At 43.1% G+C, this 17,850-nt stretch overlaps 5 protein-coding genes across 14 annotated transcripts; 2 read left to right on the top strand and 3 right to left on the bottom strand.

Annotated features, from left to right (window-relative positions):
* Nucleotides 1-933: 933 nt before the first annotated feature.
* On the bottom strand, nt 934-7,801 carry Nhe3 (Na[+]/H[+] hydrogen exchanger 3). Of its 8 annotated transcripts, XM_033380814.1 has the most exons (15): nt 7,157-7,801; nt 5,995-6,119; nt 5,744-5,932; nt 5,391-5,680; nt 5,193-5,334; nt 4,791-5,099; nt 4,616-4,727; nt 4,400-4,553; nt 4,278-4,329; nt 3,879-3,914; nt 3,438-3,649; nt 3,272-3,380; nt 3,058-3,201; nt 1,964-1,985; nt 1,393-1,780 (listed from the first exon to the last, which is right to left on the bottom strand). In XM_033380814.1, the coding sequence occupies exons 1-14, from the start codon at nt 7,500-7,502 to the stop codon at nt 1,968-1,970; spliced, it is 2,238 nt and encodes a 745-aa protein (XP_033236705.1). In that variant the 5' UTR covers nt 7,503-7,801; the 3' UTR covers nt 1,393-1,780; nt 1,964-1,967. The 8 variants fall into 8 exon arrangements, with proteins under 8 accessions (XP_015036928.1, XP_015036932.1, XP_015036931.1 ...); XM_015181442.2 differs by lacking the exons at nt 1,393-1,780; nt 1,964-1,985 and adding an exon at nt 934-1,291 and having other exon boundaries at nt 3,438-3,631; XM_015181446.2 differs by lacking the exons at nt 1,393-1,780; nt 1,964-1,985 and adding an exon at nt 934-1,291.
* Nucleotides 7,802-7,873: 72 nt separating this feature from the next.
* LOC6902356 (acyl-coenzyme A thioesterase 9, mitochondrial-like) lies at nt 7,874-14,347 on the top strand. Of its 2 annotated transcripts, XM_033380815.1 has the most exons (4): nt 7,874-8,096; nt 8,160-8,238; nt 13,132-13,295; nt 13,354-14,347. In XM_033380815.1, exons 1-4 carry the CDS (start codon nt 7,976-7,978, stop codon nt 13,719-13,721), a joined length of 732 nt encoding a protein of 243 aa, XP_033236706.1. In that variant the 5' UTR covers nt 7,874-7,975; the 3' UTR covers nt 13,722-14,347. The 2 variants fall into 2 exon arrangements, with proteins under 2 accessions (XP_033236706.1, XP_002133302.3); XM_002133266.3 differs by lacking the exons at nt 13,132-13,295; nt 13,354-14,347 and adding an exon at nt 8,461-9,453 and having other exon boundaries at nt 8,160-8,402.
* On the bottom strand, nt 9,384-10,402 carry LOC117184221 (ubiquitin conjugation factor E4 A-like). The gene is made up of 2 exons (XM_033380822.1): nt 10,357-10,402; nt 9,384-10,281 (listed from the first exon to the last, which is right to left on the bottom strand). The coding sequence occupies exons 1-2, from the start codon at nt 10,385-10,387 to the stop codon at nt 9,650-9,652; spliced, it is 663 nt and encodes a 220-aa protein (XP_033236713.1). The 5' UTR covers nt 10,388-10,402; the 3' UTR covers nt 9,384-9,649.
* On the top strand, nt 13,753-14,262 carry LOC117183991 (acyl-coenzyme A thioesterase 9, mitochondrial-like). Its single transcript, XM_033379799.1, has one exon. It carries the CDS (start codon nt 13,753-13,755, stop codon nt 14,260-14,262), a length of 510 nt encoding a protein of 169 aa, XP_033235690.1.
* On the bottom strand, nt 14,278-17,814 carry Ube4A (Ubiquitination factor E4A). Of its 2 annotated transcripts, XM_001355755.4 has the most exons (4): nt 17,712-17,814; nt 16,913-17,649; nt 16,471-16,853; nt 14,278-16,415 (listed from the first exon to the last, which is right to left on the bottom strand). In XM_001355755.4, the coding sequence occupies exons 2-4, from the start codon at nt 17,646-17,648 to the stop codon at nt 14,544-14,546; spliced, it is 2,991 nt and encodes a 996-aa protein (XP_001355791.2). In that variant the 5' UTR covers nt 17,649; nt 17,712-17,814; the 3' UTR covers nt 14,278-14,543. The 2 variants fall into 2 exon arrangements, with proteins under 2 accessions (XP_001355791.2, XP_033236703.1); XM_033380812.1 differs by having other exon boundaries at nt 16,913-17,774.
* Between the last annotated feature and the right edge of the window lie 36 nt (nt 17,815-17,850).

Genomic DNA, 17,850 nt, shown 5'->3' on the forward strand with positions numbered 1-17,850 from the left:
TATTATAACTGTTATTCTTGATTTTTATTGAATAATCGTTATTATAATTGTTATTCTTGATTTTTATTGAATAATCGTTATTATAATTGTTATTCTTGATTTTTATTGAATAATCGTTATTATAATCGTTATTATAATTGTTATTCTTGATTTTTATTGAATAATTGTTATTATAATTGTTATTCTTGATTTTTATTGAATAATTGTTATTATAACTGTTATTCTTGATTTTTATTGAATAATTGTTATTATAACTGTTATTCTTGATTTTTATTGAATAATTGTTATTATAATTGTTATTCTTGATTTTTATTGAATAATTGTTATTATAATTGTTATTCTTGATTTTTTTTTTGAATAATTGTTATAATAATTGTTATTCTTGATTTTTATTGAATAATTGTTATATTAATTTTTATTATAATTGTTATTCTTGATTTTTATTGAATAATTGTTATTATAATTGTTATTCTTGATTTTTATTGAATAATTGTTATTCTTGATTTTTATTGAATAATTGTTATTCTTGATTTTTATTGAATAATTGTTATAATAATTGTTGTTATAATAGTTATTCTTGATTTTTATTGAATAATTGTTATTATAATTGTTATTCTTGATTTTTATTGAATAATTATTATTATAACAATTCAAATTATTTGAAAATGAATGAGTTACAAGTGACAGTGCAAATTTAATAAATCAATGATCAAATATCAAGATCAGGGATTGGAACCCATATTCCTCGATTTGATATTACTAGCTGTTTTCTTTTGAGATGTACAATAGGGATGGGAGAAGCACAAAGATGAACAATCAGTTTCTATACATTCAACATTTATTCAAAATTAGAAAATGCATATTTTTTATATGTATTTTTTTTTTATTGATTTTCGACTTAAAAATTAACAGCACAACAATTAATATATTCAGAGAGCTTCGCTTTAATTTAAATACAGTATATGTATATAATAATAGGTTTTTTTTCGTAGAAATTAATTATGAACCAAAAACGTCAATTACAATAGATCAGCAACTCGATCAGCATTTAAGTTTAAAAATAAAACTGAATGCACAAATATCAGTTGTCGAAAATATATACATACACTAGTTATTGTTTGCGGAATCGAAAAAGCTTTTCCTATAATTTTATTTTGTGTAAAAGACTCGCATTTCAAAAATCAAACACGACTGTTTTAAATCGCGGTTTTTTTTATAATTTTTTCCCATAAAATCCTAAAAGTCGGACTCTCGTTGACACCGGACTTTGAACGTGCTCCAGAATCTCCATCTAGACACATATTTATTCGAAGTTGAGTATTATTAAGGGTTTGCACATTTTATAATAAAATGTTGCAGCGATTTCAAGTAAATAAAAAGAGAAGAAATATGTCCATGAGTATTCATATAAGGAATCGCTATCCAAGTGCAGTGCTTACTTTTTATTCGTATACAGATTATAGTATGGCAAAACTAAGTCATATAGTCATATATTAAAAGAATAGAAAATCAGAGACGGTCTGCTATAGAGATTCAGCTGAAAGGCCCTCACAGATATCAAATCTTAACACAAAAATTTCTTGATAAATTAACTAACTTTGTGTGTGTTTTATTCTTGTTTAAAACTAGGGTTCCGAATCACAACATTTCGTAAAAGAGCATAAACTGAAGAGTAATTAACTAATTTGTACATGTTTGCAATGAGACCCGATTACAATAAATAACAACCAAAGAAACGAAAAACTTATATATAAACATTTCGATGATCATCGCCTGGGGCCTGTCGAAAATAATAATCAAAACCGAAAATGTACAATCATAAAAATCATAATTATTTTGTTTGTGGAAATGAAATCCTACAAATAAGCGGGCATCAAAGCAGTGAATGGATGAAGTATATCTTCTCATACGATAATTAAATGAGGAAACGAAACAAAGTTAAGTTGCAAAAATCTGTACTTACATGGTTAGTCGCGTGTTAGAATCTAAGAAATTCGATTACGAGAAATAAATACAGAAATTAAAAGTTTAAGATACCAAAGAACATTTGATCAGTTGCTGTGAGCTATAGGAAGCCTTTGTTAAACGGTTATAGAGTAGATTTATATCATGGACAGACAGACATGGTTTATCGGCTAGGAAAAGTAGACAAAACAAAAAACAAAACAGACTAAGAATAGCATAGAATAAATAGTAAGTAAATTATAGGAAGAAAGTTGTTCTTTCGAGATCTCCAATTTTACATGAAATTATTCGTGACAAGAGTGAGTTCGTTTGCAATGCGATTGGATTCATTCAATTGGATTGTCTTTTAATTTAAACATTTTTAATTCGTATTTAGGTTTCATTTATAGCGTTTCAGTTTTGGGGATCAGATAGATGCGTTTATTGTAGATGATTGATTGGTCGTAGATGGTAGATTGTTAGAGCAAACCAAAGTGAAATATATTGATAAACGAGAGAGAGAGTCCACATGAGTTGGTTAGATGATGGTTTGGTTTGGTTCGAAGGAAAGACAGAAAGAAAGAAAGATGCCGCAGAAATGAGAAATAAGTAAATTAATATTCATCGCTGTGAAGAGTTGTTACATTTTTCAAGTTAAGTAGTATATTTTTGGTTAGCATGCATTAAACAGTAGTTAACAGTCAGAAATCAATATATACAACGTACAATTTAAGACTAGATCAAAAGTATCAACAATACATAGTATAGGAAGGCAGGTAGGCAGAAAGATCAGATCCCTTTATCGCTTCTTCCCTTCCTTTTTTTTGCACCACAAAATCAACAAATTATATTTCAACATAAAAAGTATTCAACAAAAACATAAATCACATTTTAATCGTTTGCTAAGTAGTAAGTACTCTGTTGTCAGATTCGTTTGGTTTGAGGTTGAGGTTGATTTTGATTTGTTTGGTATTTGGCTTCTGGTTAGTGGTTCACTTGCTATGGCTATTGTTAGTCTTTGGTGGTGGGGTGCTTCTCATACTCATTCACTCATTGAATATTGCGGTAGCTAGCCAGTAGGTTGTGAGTATCGCCCGTGTAATGGATACTTACGCGACTTAATGAGTTGCGCCGCCCCAACGGGGCACCAGCTGCAACTGCAGCTCCGGCCAGGCCATCCTGGCTGAGACCGTTCCCAGTATCGTTGTCTATGCATATATCCGAGTCGGAGTCAACGCGCCTGAACTCGCTGCCATCCTGCAAAATGAAATGTTTTCAGTATGGTATTTTCTGATAAATACAATATATATTTGTTATAGCCACTCACCTGTGTTAGCTGCTGCGTGGTGGTGAGCAGCCTGGCAATGGGATTACAGCAAACGGGCAGCGTCTCCAGCAGCGTGGGCCGCGAATGCGTCAGCAGGGGCTTCATGTACCTAAATTGTGATTGATTTCGATTATAGGTCACTACTTTAGCCATAAAAATCACTCACTTCGTGTCGAAGCTACCCCAGATCCTGGCCAGTATGGCCTTCTCGTGACTATTGCGACGACGTCCGCCGTTGACGCTGCCGCCTGTGCTGCCCAGACTTCCATTCGGCCCGTCCACGGGCGTGTCCACATTGGACTCCGTGCCGCCGCCAGACAAACGCATTTTGCCACGACCTCCGCCACCGCTTTCCACGTCCTGCAAATAACCATCAGACTGACGAAAGAATTCCATCAAATGGGATTAGCACTACGTTCGATAAAGGACAAAGAAATATCAACACTAACGAGGATACCAAACAAAATCAAAACACAAAAGGCAACAAATACACGGGGACCTGCCAACATTTATGGGTTTAAATAGTTGATGGCAGCTACATCGGCAAAAAAAAAATATCGAAACTGAAGAAAACGAAAGTGTATTGAATGAGATATTCCAAACGTACCGTCTGCGGATGTGAATTGTCCATGGAATTGTATACCTTTTATTCAACGGATGGTTAAATGTTGTGATAATTGCGCAGAAATGTACAAACAACAAAAATTATGAGTTAAACACTATGTCCAGTTAAGAAATGGGGAAATTAAACCAAAATTTGGCATACTGGTTAGAGATTTTTAAGATCTGATCTAATTGCATTTCCCAATGTATGTTTATAAGTTTAGAAGAGTTTTCTCTGAAGATAAATAACAGTTTGATTGCGTAGATTTAATCTGCATTGGGAATTGTTGTCTTTAAAGAAGAAAGTTCCCCCTTTTAAGTAATATCCAAACGGATATTTGTTTAAATTACAATAAGCTTAACGATTTTGTAAATCAAACAAATGCTATCCATTGATACTCACACTGTGCACTTGGTAATTATTTAATTGTTCAGTCTCATCGTCAACGCCAACACTGCAATCACGAGAAATACATAAATTAATGCTCAAATATTGATTTGTTGGAAGGGAATGGAAATACTCACGGTATTTTCAACCAATTGAGCAGAAAATTGGCTGCCCCGCCCTGTATAATGACCGTAAAGATGACAATCAACGATGTGGCTGTCAACATGGTCTGTCGTGCATCCGAAACCGTATTCCGAATGGCCAAGGCAAAAGACATGGCACCACGTAAGCCTACATACGCAAGGAATAACATTAATATGGTTTAGATCTTGAGTATTTTTCCATAGACTTGCCCGCAAAGAAGAGCAAATGCTGGAAATTGGATGAGATTTTTGGCTTCCGCCTGATGTTGAGCAACCAGGACAAGGGATACACATTCACGGCCCGTCCCAAGGCCGCGCAGATCTACATAAATCAAAAGAATTTTCCATTACAAAGAGATGTCACAGGAAAATTCAATAGACTCACGAAAGCGGTAATGATGAAACCAGCATCAAAGTGATGTTTGGGGAACGTGAACATCGACACGCCAATGTAGGAGAAGATAAAGTTCTCGGCCAGAAAGTTAAGCAACTCAAAGATCTGTTTGGTGCGTTGCCGTGAATCCTCGGACAGATTGTTGTACGTGTAGTGCGCCTGACAGATGCCGCAGAAAAGAACGGCCACCACACCCGTCAGCTCTGTGGCCTCGGCGAGCAGAAAGGTGCTGTAGCTCATCAGCACAAAGAGCGCAGACTCCAGGAGGGGGAAGTCGCGTACGCGCGTAAACTTGGTCAAGTGTGGCAGGAGTTAAGGAAGCAATCGGTTAATCAGTTAATATATGGTGGAAAGAGAATTAAAATTATCTTAATTATTGTTTAAAAAGGATATCAAAGCCGTAAAACAGCCCATGGCTGCACCAATCAGCAGCGACAGGAAGAATATGGAAAAGAAATCGCTCATTGCACGCAAAAAAGCTGTGGTCTCAAACTCCCCCGTATTGGAGTAATGTTCGCCATAATTTTGAATAGCTCTGCAAAGAGTGTAAAAACATTATTTGATGCCTAACTTTTTAGTTGGTTGTTTTACCCGCTGAGGACAATGGCCACCGCATCGTTCAACACAGATTCGCCCAGAACTAGCGCATAGAGATTAACATCGACCCGAAGATCATTGAATATGGCTAGAATGGTGAGCGGATCTGTGGGCGAAATGAGGGCTCCAAAATAGAGTGTGTCCAGGAATGTGAAACTGCTACTCAAGTACTTTGGCATCAGTTTCACACAGCCGTACATGAAGCCGCCAATGAGAAAGGCCGACAATGTGGTACCCACAATGGCAAATGTCAGTATGGCACCCAAATTACGAAAGAAATATTTCTGCAAAGATATAAAACCTTTAGTGTCGCTTAGCAACATCGAATCAGTCGCAAAAAGTAAAACCTTCTTCAAGCTGTAGCCCGCATAGAATATAATTGGCGGTAGGATAATGTTAAAGAACACCTCCGGATCGAAGGTGGCCTTCAAATCAATTTCATTCTCATCCACATCGTAGACCTGGCCACGGAACACATACGCGTACGTCTTAATGCCCTCCGGCAGCTTGGTCCCGTTCGTCTGATTAACGGGATACTAAAATGGATAAAAACACTACAATTTTAGCAGCGTAGAGAGAGACAATGAGAAGGGCTTACCTTAAACCAAAGCGTATCAGGAGGCAGCTTATCGCTGTACGATGGTGTACCCTGGGGCTCTACCTGTATGTGGACCAGAGGAGTGGAGTTGCCCGCATATCGTATAATGGCACCCACAATCAAGCCTAAAATAAAGATAAAATAGGGTTTAAAAAGTACATATTTTTTTTTATGGACAGCCTGACCTATCACAAAAGCGAGAGTGACTAATCAAAAGTCTGCCTGATAAGAATACTACCCTATACATATGTTCTCCAGCAGATTACAAACAGCAGCCGTTTCTTATCGGCGGAGAACCCACGCTCAACAAGTGCTCAGGCGCGGCAACCTCTTATCATCGTAATGATGACTGTTTTTAACAAATTTGCACACGGAATTTCTAGTTTAAACTCATATTTTATAAGGGTGGGGAAATAACGTTGAAAATTTAGATAGGACCGAGGACCGAATAATAGCTTTCGCTCCCGGCTCTGGGCAGGGCGTAGGCGGCAGTCTACTCGCTCTTTAACAATCATTTTTTATGAAGACATACTCTCGTACGTGTGTGTCTGGGTTTTGTTATTGTCGCTCTAACCCGTTTTATTGAATTGTTTCATTAGCTTCAATTAGCTCGATGAAATCTTGTTTCAATACAAAAATGTTTAGGATTGAGAAAGTACTCGGGGGCCCTGCTCTTTGGTACGATCAATGGTGTGCGATGGTGTGCTGGTAGCAAATCGAATGAGAAATAAAATATGTATATTCTGCGGAAAACCCCAATCCAATGATAATGCATGACTAAACACGACAAGGTCACGTGCGCGTGTATAAATAAATAAATAAGAAATTCTGTTTTCATTGCGTTTTCGCTCTATCCATCAAACGTATTGTCTGTTTGTCTGTAAGTTGGGTCTAGCTGGGGATTTTACTTTACTTTGGGCCCCATTAATTAATGCCGCCTGCCTGCCTGCCATATGCACGTAATGGCACGACTACGGTGCACACAAAAGCGTAATTACGAACGACAAACGACAAAGAGGTGGCAATGAAAGCTCCGTCGTTGCATATGGGTGTGAGTGGGGATACAGACAGACAGATAGACAGATACAAACAGGTGACGGACACACATCTAAAATAGTTCTGGAAGGAGCCCGTTCTAGTCAACCGTCCCCCACTGACTCACCGTAGATGACGGCTAGGCCGGTCTCGTGCAGCCAGGAGACGCGATGGTGTTTGAACAGCCAAATGGTGAGGACTGTTAGCGCCAGGAGGAACACAAAGACCAGCAGATCGAGGCTTTGGATGCGATGGTTCAACGTGGCCTTCGCATCAAGCGCAATGTCCGTGTCCGTGGCACTGCAGCCGGTGGTCATTGTTGCTACCACGGCAACGAGTAGGAACATATTTCTCGCGCAATCCTGTGGCCGGGATGATGTGTGGTGAATGGGATGATGACGAAGGTCGCCAGTTGTTTTCCCAGCGGTCTGCGATGCCATTTCTATTTCTGTAACATCATTGCACTTGGACATTTTGTGACGCAGCTGCTTGCACAGCGCCGAGAAAACCGAAATCGATTTTCACGTTACGACGTTGGCCCCGCGGCTGTAATTGATTTCGCGCAAAACACAAACACCAATCGTGCGAGGGGAAAGGGGCTTGGAGCAGGGGTTTGCGACAGGCCACGCTTAGGCCAGGCCGCAATTGAATATCTGTCTCTATTATGTGCTATTTATTAGCAATTTATTCTTAAATCAACTCTAATACATTTAAATTTTTTGCACTCTCTACGTAAAAAACAACCGTATGCTACTTTCAGTGTGCCCGTGACCAGTGTGTGAGAAAACGACAAAGTTTCTCCACAGCTGTTTGAGTCATTTCGATACATGGCGCAATCATCGATAAGCACCGCGGGAGTTAAAGTTCAATTTAAACAATTTTTTTGTTCATATTATATCAACATCGAAACTAAACTCAAGAATTTCTTTTGTATAGAGATTTTGAAATGAATTTTCTTTCTCGTTGCGCCAAGTCCGTTGGCGCCATGCGCTCTCGGGGACCGAGGGGACTGCGGTTCCTGTTTCAAGACTGCGGTGACGACCATTCCTCGGGAACCATGGCTGAAAGTAAGCACTGACAGATCTGCCGGTCTTCATTTGCACCACTATTTTAATTCCTGAGTCTTACAGTCACCGAGAAGATCAAAGAGCAGGTTGGGGTAGAGATGGGTTATCACACGATCCCCAAATGCCGAGCAGGCTTGCTCAAGTACCATCCGAAGCTGGAGGATTTGCCAGAGCGCAGCATGAAGGACTCGTACAGAACGGCCGTCCTGCCGCTGGGCTCCGATGTGAAAGTGCGTGAGCGTCATGTCAATTATCTGGGAATGGTGCGAGGGGGGCGCCTAATCGAAGAGATGGACATGCTTGCTAGTAAGTAAACTCCTTCTTGGTACGCATACTTCAGTTGATTTACGCACGATTTACGCAGTATGGATATGCCATTGTCATGTTAAGCTACCGTCACTGCCGAGGAACACCCCTCTGCCGTATACATTCGTCACTCTGCTGGTGGACAGCGTGGAGTTGCTGGTCCAGGCCAAGGCGGACATAGATCTGATGCTGTCGGGTCACGTTTCCTGGACGGGCACCAGTTCCATGGAGATTTCCATCAATGTGCGACAGCAAGAACAGAGCATCGCCAAAGGCATCTTCCTGATGGTGGCACGTAATGCCACCAATACCGGCCCTGCTCCCGTCAATCCATTAAAGCCGACAATGGAGCAGGAAAAGATCTATTGGGAGGCGGCCAAAGAGCGGAAAAAAAAGAAAACCACGCCCTCCACCTGCTTGGATAAAACGCCGCTCACCGAACCGGAACAGAAGCTCATGTACGAGCTGTTCATGCGCACTAGGGGCACGGATATACTATGGGAAAGGTCGAATGTGGAGAAACCAGACTTTAGCTGGATTTCGAGCACCCAGCGGTCCACAGTGTTGCTGCCCTTTCCAGAGAATCGCAACAACCACAACACCATCTACGGTGGGTACATTATGCGGAATGCTGTCGAGATTTGCTATATAACAGCCAGCTTCTATGCCGGACGAAGGCCCGTGTGGCAGTACCTATCAGATGTGGCCTTTTTCCAGCCCGTTCACGTCACTTCCATTCTCAAGCTGACGGCCTATGTAGTCTACACCTCCGATAAGCATATGCAACTAATGGCTGTAGCAAATGTTCTCGATGCCAACAGCTTTTCGGAGGTGCAGACCAATGCCTTCCATCTCACGTATTTGAGCGAGCACAAGGTGAAAGAGGTCCTGCCACACAGCTACCAGGAGACAGTGTGGCACATTATCGGTCGTCGGCATTTTCAGGCCTTCCAGAACAGAAAGTAGCGAAAGTCCAATCAGTTCTTGGGATTATAGAAACATTTATGCAACCGAAACAGAGTAAATAAAATTAGAGCGAATAAGAATAAAATTTCAAGAACTCTAACTGTACACAGATTTACATACACAAAGAATGTATGAGCAAAATGGAATTATCCTAATGGAAAATATATGTAAAATTGACTATAGCCCGATCCTGTCCTGTCCTGACCTCTCCTGTCCCCTTTTCCCCCTGGAGCGAGCGCACTCTTTGGTTGTGCCTGCACAATTATATAGATAGTATTCGCTCAGCTCTTGGAGCGTGCCGCACTACGCTTGCCCTCGATCCATTGGTCGATCTCCAGCTTGAGGGCCTCATTGGACTTGACCTTGTCCATGGTTAGGGGCTCACGGTTGAAGGGATCTGTCTGATCGCTCAGCAAGTGGCGGGCGATGGTGGACCGGTCGACGGTAACCTTGGAGCTGGGCAGAATGACGGGATCGGTCATCAGGCTGGATATAATCGGATCCAAGTACTCCTCTGGGGCATCGGCCAGCAACTCTTGCTCCTCCTTGTACTGATCCCCCATTTTCTTGACCTTGGCCGCAAACTCGGACATGTCGCCGATCAACTGGCCTCCGCCGATCCTTATGAGAATGTTCTCGGCGAAGCCAAAGAGCTGGTCGCTGTAGGAGCGACCGTCCTGGGAGACTGCCAGACAGAAGCAGTCGTCGGTGCTTAGATTGATGTAGATGTGCGAGATTTCCAGCACCGTTTGGGCCGGCTCAAAGTCGAACTCCTTCTTGTCCTTTACTTTGAAGCGCTCCTTGCGCGGTAAAACCAAATGCAACAGAAAGTAGTTCAGCATGGCCGCAATGCGGTCTACCATGCTGTTGTGGCAGAATATACTTTTGATCTCCGTGGTGAGGATATTTAAAACTACAGAAATATTGAAATAATATGGTTGAATAATAATATGAATCATCTGAAATGTAAAAACAAAACAAAACATACCCCTTTGGAGTAAGTTTGAATTGTTCTTCATGCTTCAGTCTCTCCTCTGTCTTTAGTCTTTGCGCTAAATACGAAAATACATTGTCCCGGGTTTGGTATCGGGGGTTTCTCGTTTTGATCCTTAATATATACCGGCTTGCTGCTGTATTTTCAATCCACTTTCTTCACCTTCGCGATTGGTGATTCATCAGTACTCGTTCGTTTTGGTACTTCGACTTTTGTAAAGGAATAATCTTTCCCGGAATTACCGGAAAAATCCTCTGCCGGTCGAGATTTTTTGGACCTCGGCTTTCTTGCATTTGGAGTGGAGTTCGCCATTGGAGTACCTTCCCGAATCATCGACGGATTTTCAATGTCCCAGTCTCTATCCGGCTGCGCTTCGTCGCTCTGTAATATCTCTATATCGGAGATATTAGGAGCAGCACTTGAGCTCGTGCTACCTGACTCATTTAAGGGAGCGCTCGTGCTCCCCAGGACACTTGAGGTGTTAAGGCTCGTGCCCTTTTCCCTCTCATAAATGCGAGCCAATTCCACATTGGCCTTGCATCTCTGCAGTATGGCCTTTGCCTTTTCGACGGGTCCTTTCGCTTCAAGCACAGCTAAGTCTGCTTCAGCGCGTTTTAAAAATGCCTCTGCCAACGGCAAAGAGTCCACTTGGTCGTTTCGTAGCTTTTCCATTTTTTCACTTCTTTCGCTGAGGTTTTCACTGAGCACAATGGAGGAAAACACGAATAAAAAATATAAACACCAGAAAAATACGTTACTCACAAATTTGCACTTGTTTGTTTATATGTTTATAAACGCATGACGCTATTAACCCCTGTGTGTGCAACATTAAACCATTACAATGTAACATAAAAAATATTATTGTATATCACATATTTATATACTAATTTCATATACAGGATCAAATACTTTTCATGCGCCCACATATTCACCCTGATCTATATATTCTCAAAGAAAAGTGGACAAAGTAATATAGTCTATATTAAGAAGTATATTTGTTGTGTCAGTCTTAGAGGGTTAATTAAAAACTCCTTGTCTCGCTATCGAAAGCATATTGTAAAATTGTTGCCAAAACGTGATCAATTCGTAGTTGCTCAGTGAACAAGTGAAGAAAAGTGAATAAGTGAATTCAGTTAATCTTCGAGTAGTTAGCGGGCGTGTCTGTACGGTGGCATAGCCAGAATATCCATATATCAGTAGGGCCCTCCACTTGTCTGAAACACCACAAAAAGCATATTCGTACTCGTATTCGTATTCGTATAAATCGTAAATAAATAAATACCAGCAGCAAGTTGGTTAACCTTTTGAACTCTATCGATCGATACCAAGCCAAGCTTTACCACTATCTACATAAAAGCTACATCATATATCTGAGCTTATGGAAGCGACATTCAGTTATCTAGCATTTGAGTCACTTACAAGAAGATCTAAAGCCCACATACAATACATACAAAGGTATATCCTGCAGCTTCCAATAAACAAAAATACCAAGTAACACTACTTTATATGATCGTGAATAAGAGGAATAGGCCCTAAAAAATAAGCAAAGAATTTCCTACTAAGCTGCAGCGCATCCTCACTTTTTATAAAGCAATTCAAACGGAACATCACACTATTGTACTTAACCAACTATAATTGTCAGACATATTCTACGTGTTGATCCAAGAGAGCAACTAATCTTGCTTACGGCTTTATTGATAAAAAGATTTAAAGATTGTTAAATTTGTTCTGCCCCCAAATAAAAAGAGAAAGAATGATTTGGTAGCTTTTCGAATTAGGTTTTAATGATTTGTGTGTAAGTGATTGAGAGCAAATATAGGTTAGCTGACATATATATGTACTTGAATTAGTTAAATTTCTGTACCAAAAAACTCGAGTTGAGAATCAAAACCAAAACCTAAGTCAGATGAAGATAATTTTGCATTTCGCATTTAGCTAACATAAATCTTTAGATTGATTAATTGCCCCTTCCCCCTTTCCGCTAGTTCAAGCTGCTTAACTCAACGTCAGACTATATGCATACCAAAAACACTACATTTTTGTGTAAATAATACTAAGTAAACATATATATATCACTTGATCCTGAGAACAGGTTTGCAGACTTAATTGGTTCTCGCAGAAATAAAACAAAGTTGTTTAGTATGTATTTAAGAAGGACTTGACAAAGCAATAAATAAAAGGCATTCAAACTAATAAAAACCAAACCATAGCCCATTTGTTTTTCTTTCTAAATATGCATTAAAGCAAAAAATAATCGTGGTCCTCTAAGGAAATGTTTCCGATCTCCAGCATACGGAAAAGCCCAGATCCGGCTAAAACGTAAAAAATATCCTTGATCCTTGTTAAGGACTGCATCAAGGATGTTTCCCCGATCAGCAGCAGGTGTTTCCGTATCCCAGATCCGACAAGAAATTGCTGGATTACAAAATACCGTTAAAAAGGCATGTCCTTATCGTAATTGATGTCCTTGAATTGGTTCAAACGATGGGGCACATCATGCTGATTACGAGGACACGTATCTCGTCCAGATCGGATGAGAAATGGCGGAGTTATGGTAATTTAATCAAAAATAGGTTTAAAAAAATAACCGTCAATCTGTGGCGCCGATATAATCAGCGGTGAACTAGCGAGCTACGCGCAAATTTAGTACAAGAAATCCCCGGGGACATGTGGGGGCGCCACTGTGCAATCACAAAAAAACCAGCGACCTTCTGCTGATTTCTGTTCGCCTGGTACCCAGGTCTGAAATTTCTCCCAAATGCCGAGCAGGTACCATCCGAAGCTGGAGGATTTGCCAGAGCGCAGCATGAAGGACTCGTACAGAACGGCCGTCCTGCCGCTGGGCTCCGATGTGAAAGTGCGTGAGCGTCATGTCAATTATCTGGGAATGGTGCGAGGGGGGCGCCTAATCGAAGAGATGGACATGCTTGCTAGTAAGTAAACTCCTTCTTGGTACGCATACTTCAGTTGATTTACGCACGATTTACGCAGTATGGATATGCCATTGTCATGTTAAGCTACCGTCACTGCCGAGGAACACCCCTCTGCCGTATACATTCGTCACTCTGCTGGTGGACAGCGTGGAGTTGCTGGTCCAGGCCAAGGCGGACATAGATCTGATGCTGTCGGGTCACGTTTCCTGGACGGGCACCAGTTCCATGGAGATTTCCATCAATGTGCGACAGCAAGAACAGAGCATCGCCAAAGGCATCTTCCTGATGGTGGCACGTAATGCCACCAATACCGGCCCTGCTCCCGTCAATCCATTAAAGCCGACAATGGAGCAGGAAAAGATCTATTGGGAGGCGGCCAAAGAGCGGAAAAAAAAAGAAAACCACGCCCTCCACCTGCTTGGATAAAACGCCGCTCACCGAACCGGAACAGAAGCTCATGTACGAGCTGTTCATGCGCACTAGGGGCACGGATATACTATGGGAAAGGTCGAATGTGGAGAAACCAGACTTTAGCTGGATTTCGAGCACCCAGCGGTCCACAGTGTTGCTGCCCTTTCCAGAGAATCGCAACAACCACAACACCATCTACGGTGGGTACATTATGCGGAATGCTGTCGAGATTTGCTATATAACAGCCAGCTTCTATGCCGGACGAAGGCCCGTGTGGCAGTACCTATCAGATGTGGCCTTTTTCCAGCCCGTTCACGTCACTTCCATTCTCAAGCTGACGGCCTATGTAGTCTACACCTCCGATAAGCATATGCAACTAATGGCTGTAGCAAATGTTCTCGATGCCAACAGCTTTTCGGAGGTGCAGACCAATGCCTTCCATCTCACGTATTTGAGCGAGCACAAGGTGAAAGAGGTCCTGCCACACAGCTACCAGGAGACAGTGTGGCACATTATCGGTCGTCGGCATTTTCAGGCCTTCCAGAACAGAAAGTAGCGAAAGTCCAATCAGTTCTTGGGATTATAGAAACATTTATGCAACCGAAACAGAGTAAATAAAATTAGAGCGAATAAGAATAAAATTTCAAGAACTCTAACTGTACACAGATTTACATACACAAAGAATGTATGAGCAAAATGGAATTATCCTAATGGAAAATATATGTAAAATTGACTATAGCCCGATCCTGTCCTGTCCTGACCTCTCCTGTCCCCTTTTCCCCCTGGAGCGAGCGCACTCTTTGGTTGTGCCTGCACAATTATATAGATAGTATTCGCTCAGCTCTTGGAGCGTGCCGCACTACGCTTGCCCTCGATCCATTGGTCGATCTCCAGCTTGAGGGCCTCATTGGACTTGACCTTGTCCATGGTTAGGGGCTCACGGTTGAAGGGATCTGTCTGATCGCTCAGCAAGTGGCGGGCGATGGTGGACCGGTCGACGGTAACCTTGGAGCTGGGCAGAATGACGGGATCGGTCATCAGGCTGGATATAATCGGATCCAAGTACTCCTCTGGGGCATCGGCCAGCAACTCTTGCTCCTCCTTGTACTGATCCCCCATTTTCTTGACCTTGGCCGCAAACTCGGACATGTCGCCGATCAACTGGCCTCCGCCGATCCTTATGAGAATGTTCTCGGCGAAGCCAAAGAGCTGGTCGCTGTAGGAGCGACCGTCCTGGGAGACTGCCAGACAGAAGCTGTCGTCGGTGCTTAGATTGATGTAGATGTGCGAGATTTCCAGCACCGTTTGGGCCGGCTCAAAGTCGAACTCCTTCTTGTCCTTTACCTTGAAGCGCTCCTTGCGCGGTCCAACCAAATGCAACAGAAAGTAGTTCAGCATGGCCGCAATGCGGTCTACCATACTGTTGTGGCAGAATATACTCTTGATCTCCGTGGTGAGGAGCTTCAGCAGGTTGATGGTGTCCCGTCCCAATATGTTGTCGAAGCGTGCAAGCATGCCCAGGTGGTGCAGATTGGTGACCTGTTGCTGGCGTTCGTTTTGCGAGAGACTGTTCCACTCACCATTATCCTGGGCCTGCTGCAGCTGCTTGATTTGCTCCAGGTTCGACAGCGACTCGTCCAACAGAAAGATGGCATCGTTGATGAGCAAATTGATGAAGCGCAAGAATATCGGCGGCTCAATGGCCTCCATATTCTCCTCCGCCTCGATGGCTAGATCGCGGAAGCACTGCACATGCTCCTGTTTCGTCCAGAGAAATTCCATGATGGCATACATGGGTCGGCGATAGTTGAACTTTTGCTCGAACTGCACCGACTGGCCGGTCATCTCGATGCTGACAAAAACATTCAGCAGACTCCGGACCACCTTCAGCCGATCCGGATGGTTGTCAAAGACATGCGTGACGAAGGTCTGCCGATTGCTGTTCATGATCTGCGTTGGCAGCAGGAACTCGAGGGCCTCTGCCAATTTGGCCCGCAAATGTGGGTTTTTTACGAGGCCAGAGCTGCCCATGAAGACCAGAATCATTTTGAAGAAGGCGTCGTGGGCGGAGTAATAGATGTGTATAAACTGATCGCCATTCAATCGTCTGCAGAAATTCAAGTAGGCCGAAATATTATCAATGATACTCTCCGGCACTGACTGCATGTAGGGTGCAACAAAGGGTGGAGTGTCCGAGAGCAGTTCCAGATTCCGATGGATCTGTGGGGCAAAGTCTCGCTTGTCCAGCGCCTGCTCATAGCTCTCGCGCGGCAAGAGGGCCACCTCTGTTAGCCAAATGGCCGATGCCTCCAAGAACTTCAGCATTTCCTTGTCGTTTGTGGGCTCGGAAATGGTGTTCCTTATGGAGAGCACCTGCTGCATTTGCTCCATCAGCATGCGGAAAAGATTCTTGGTCAGATCGTTGTTGGGATCACTGCGAAGGACATCCTCGTAGGCCGTCTGGGTGTTCTGCAGCTCGCGCATCACACGACCGAGGCGCTCAATGCAGGGACGATTCGCCAGCTCGAAGCATTTATGGGTCATGTAAAAGATCTCCGTGACAAAGTTATATTTCTCCGCCGTCACTCGCTCTTCGCCCTCGACGGTGGGCAGCAGACAGGTCTCATCATGGGCCTTCAGCAGGCTCACACCCTTCGCCTGTCGGTCCTTGTCGGCCACAGCGCAGTAGGTGGGATCCACCAGCAGCACCTGCAATCGATCATTAATAAGGGAAACCTTTGGATGTGAAAGCAAAGGGGTTTACCTTCAGCGAGGGCACACAGAGAGGTGAACATAGGCGGATGAGAACCGCACACAGGCTGGTCATGAAAGCATCGCTCGCCGTGCTGTACATTGTCTGCTCGAGGTTCAAGTTCATGCTGCTCCAGAGATGTCCACGCGACACATTCGCGTCCAAACAATTCGCGATCCACTGCAGCGTCTTCCTCTTGGTTTCGGGCGACAGGACGAGCAGCTGCTTGAAGAGCTGAAAAGTCGATTGCTGATGATGCGACAGCAGACCCCAGAGGGCAGGGTCCGTTTGATTGAGAGAAAACTGCTGGAAGAACTCGTATTTTCCAGTCTGGGTCTTTGGCAAGATCGATATGCACAGCAGGTGACCCAGGAGTGTGTCCATGTACTCGCCGCCTGCAAGAAGACGTTAAAGTATGCAAAACAAAACAACAAAGGGACAAAGCAAACCAAACCTTTTGCCTTGGGATTGGGTGTAGTGTAGTCAATCAAGAGCTCTCCCAGGACAGCTGCCCGCTTGTCCTTCACAAAGAAGCCCAGAATCCAGAAGACATTCTTCTTGATCGTTATCAAGTTGTCCTTGGCAACGAGCTTCTGCAGTTCCGTGAGCAATGGATAAAATATAGCTTTGAGTGCTCCGAGAGCTTCGAGCGGCTCATCTTCCTCGACCACCTTGCAGGCCACCCGCACCAAAAACTCCTGGGTGCTGGCATCATGCTCGCTCGCCTGCTCAAACAGCTCCAACCATTGGGTGGCGAACGACTGGGGGGCAAACAGGTCCGGCTGCCGCATGCAGGTACTGGCATTGTTCAAAATCAGTTCCTGGATTTTGGAACTAGCCGTTTTCTTTGCGCCCTCCATATGCTCACTCCTGACAAACGCTCCGTGAAGGTAAGTGATGGCGTTCGTCTCCCAGGCTTCGCCACTGCCACTTCCTCCTCCACCAGCCAGCAGGCATTCAGAGGTATTGCTCAGCATTAGTCGCTCAAACAGGGCATGCGCCACCAGGTCCTCGCACAGCGTGTCCTCACTGGTATCCACGACCACGTCAGCCAGGCAGAGAGTCTGATTGCCTCCACTTTCCTTATTCAGCGAAAACAGCAGAATCTCCTCAACCAACTTATGTGAAACGCCATCGGCCGACGAGCCCTCTTGGAGCAGTGCAGCGAACGGGTTCTGAACGCTCGCCATCCTGCAAAAATGTTGTAGAGATAATTAAAGATTATATGCTCGAGCTCCAGTGACAATAACTGCCTTGAAATTTCGGGCCCCAAACTTTTTTTCTTTCCCAAAAATTAGTACAAACAGATGTTTGTGCTGCCAGATGTCTAGATTGATAGATGTGGCATCACCGTTGGAAATAATGGATTTTTGGAATTTAAAAAAAAGCGTT

Source organism: Drosophila pseudoobscura, chromosome 4 (genome assembly GCF_009870125.1).
Source record: "Drosophila pseudoobscura strain MV-25-SWS-2005 chromosome 4, UCI_Dpse_MV25, whole genome shotgun sequence".
NCBI classification, from domain to species: Eukaryota; Metazoa; Arthropoda; class Insecta; order Diptera; family Drosophilidae; genus Drosophila; species Drosophila pseudoobscura.

Excerpts from the sequence above, each read along its gene's own strand:
- LOC117183991 (XM_033379799.1), top strand. The coding sequence starts at position 13,753 with ATGTACGAGCTGTTCATGCGCACTAGGGGCACGGATATACTATGGGAA.
- Ube4A (XM_001355755.4), bottom strand. The coding sequence starts at position 17,648 with ATGGCGAGCGTTCAGAACCCGTTCGCTGCACTGCTCCAAGAGGGCTCG. Across the intron at positions 16,854-16,912 it reads ACCCAATCCCAAGGCAAAAG|GCGGCGAGTACATGGACACA; the intron begins GTTTGGTTTGCT and ends GTCTTCTTGCAG. Across the intron at positions 16,416-16,470 it reads TCTGTGTGCCCTCGCTGAAG|GTGCTGCTGGTGGATCCCAC; the intron begins GTAAACCCCTTT and ends GATCGATTGCAG.
- Nhe3 (XM_015181446.2), bottom strand. The coding sequence starts at position 7,502 with ATGTCCAAGTGCAATGATGTTACAGAAATAGAAATGGCATCGCAGACC. Across the intron at positions 6,120-7,156 it reads CGGCCTAGCCGTCATCTACG|GCTTGATTGTGGGTGCCATT; the intron begins GTGAGTCAGTGG and ends TCTTTATTTTAG. Across the intron at positions 3,381-3,437 it reads TGGGGTAGCTTCGACACGAA|GTACATGAAGCCCCTGCTGA; the intron begins GTGAGTGATTTT and ends ATCACAATTTAG.
- LOC117184221 (XM_033380822.1), bottom strand. The coding sequence starts at position 10,387 with ATGAAGAACAATTCAAACTTACTCCAAAGGG. Across the intron at positions 10,282-10,356 it reads TTCAAACTTACTCCAAAGGG|TTTTAAATATCCTCACCACG; the intron begins GTATGTTTTGTT and ends ATATTTCTGTAG.
- LOC6902356 (XM_002133266.3), top strand. The coding sequence starts at position 7,976 with ATGAATTTTCTTTCTCGTTGCGCCAAGTCCGTTGGCGCCATGCGCTCT. Across the intron at positions 8,097-8,159 it reads CTCGGGAACCATGGCTGAAA|TCACCGAGAAGATCAAAGAG; the intron begins GTAAGCACTGAC and ends TGAGTCTTACAG. Across the intron at positions 8,403-8,460 it reads AGAGATGGACATGCTTGCTA|TATGGATATGCCATTGTCAT; the intron begins GTAAGTAAACTC and ends CGATTTACGCAG.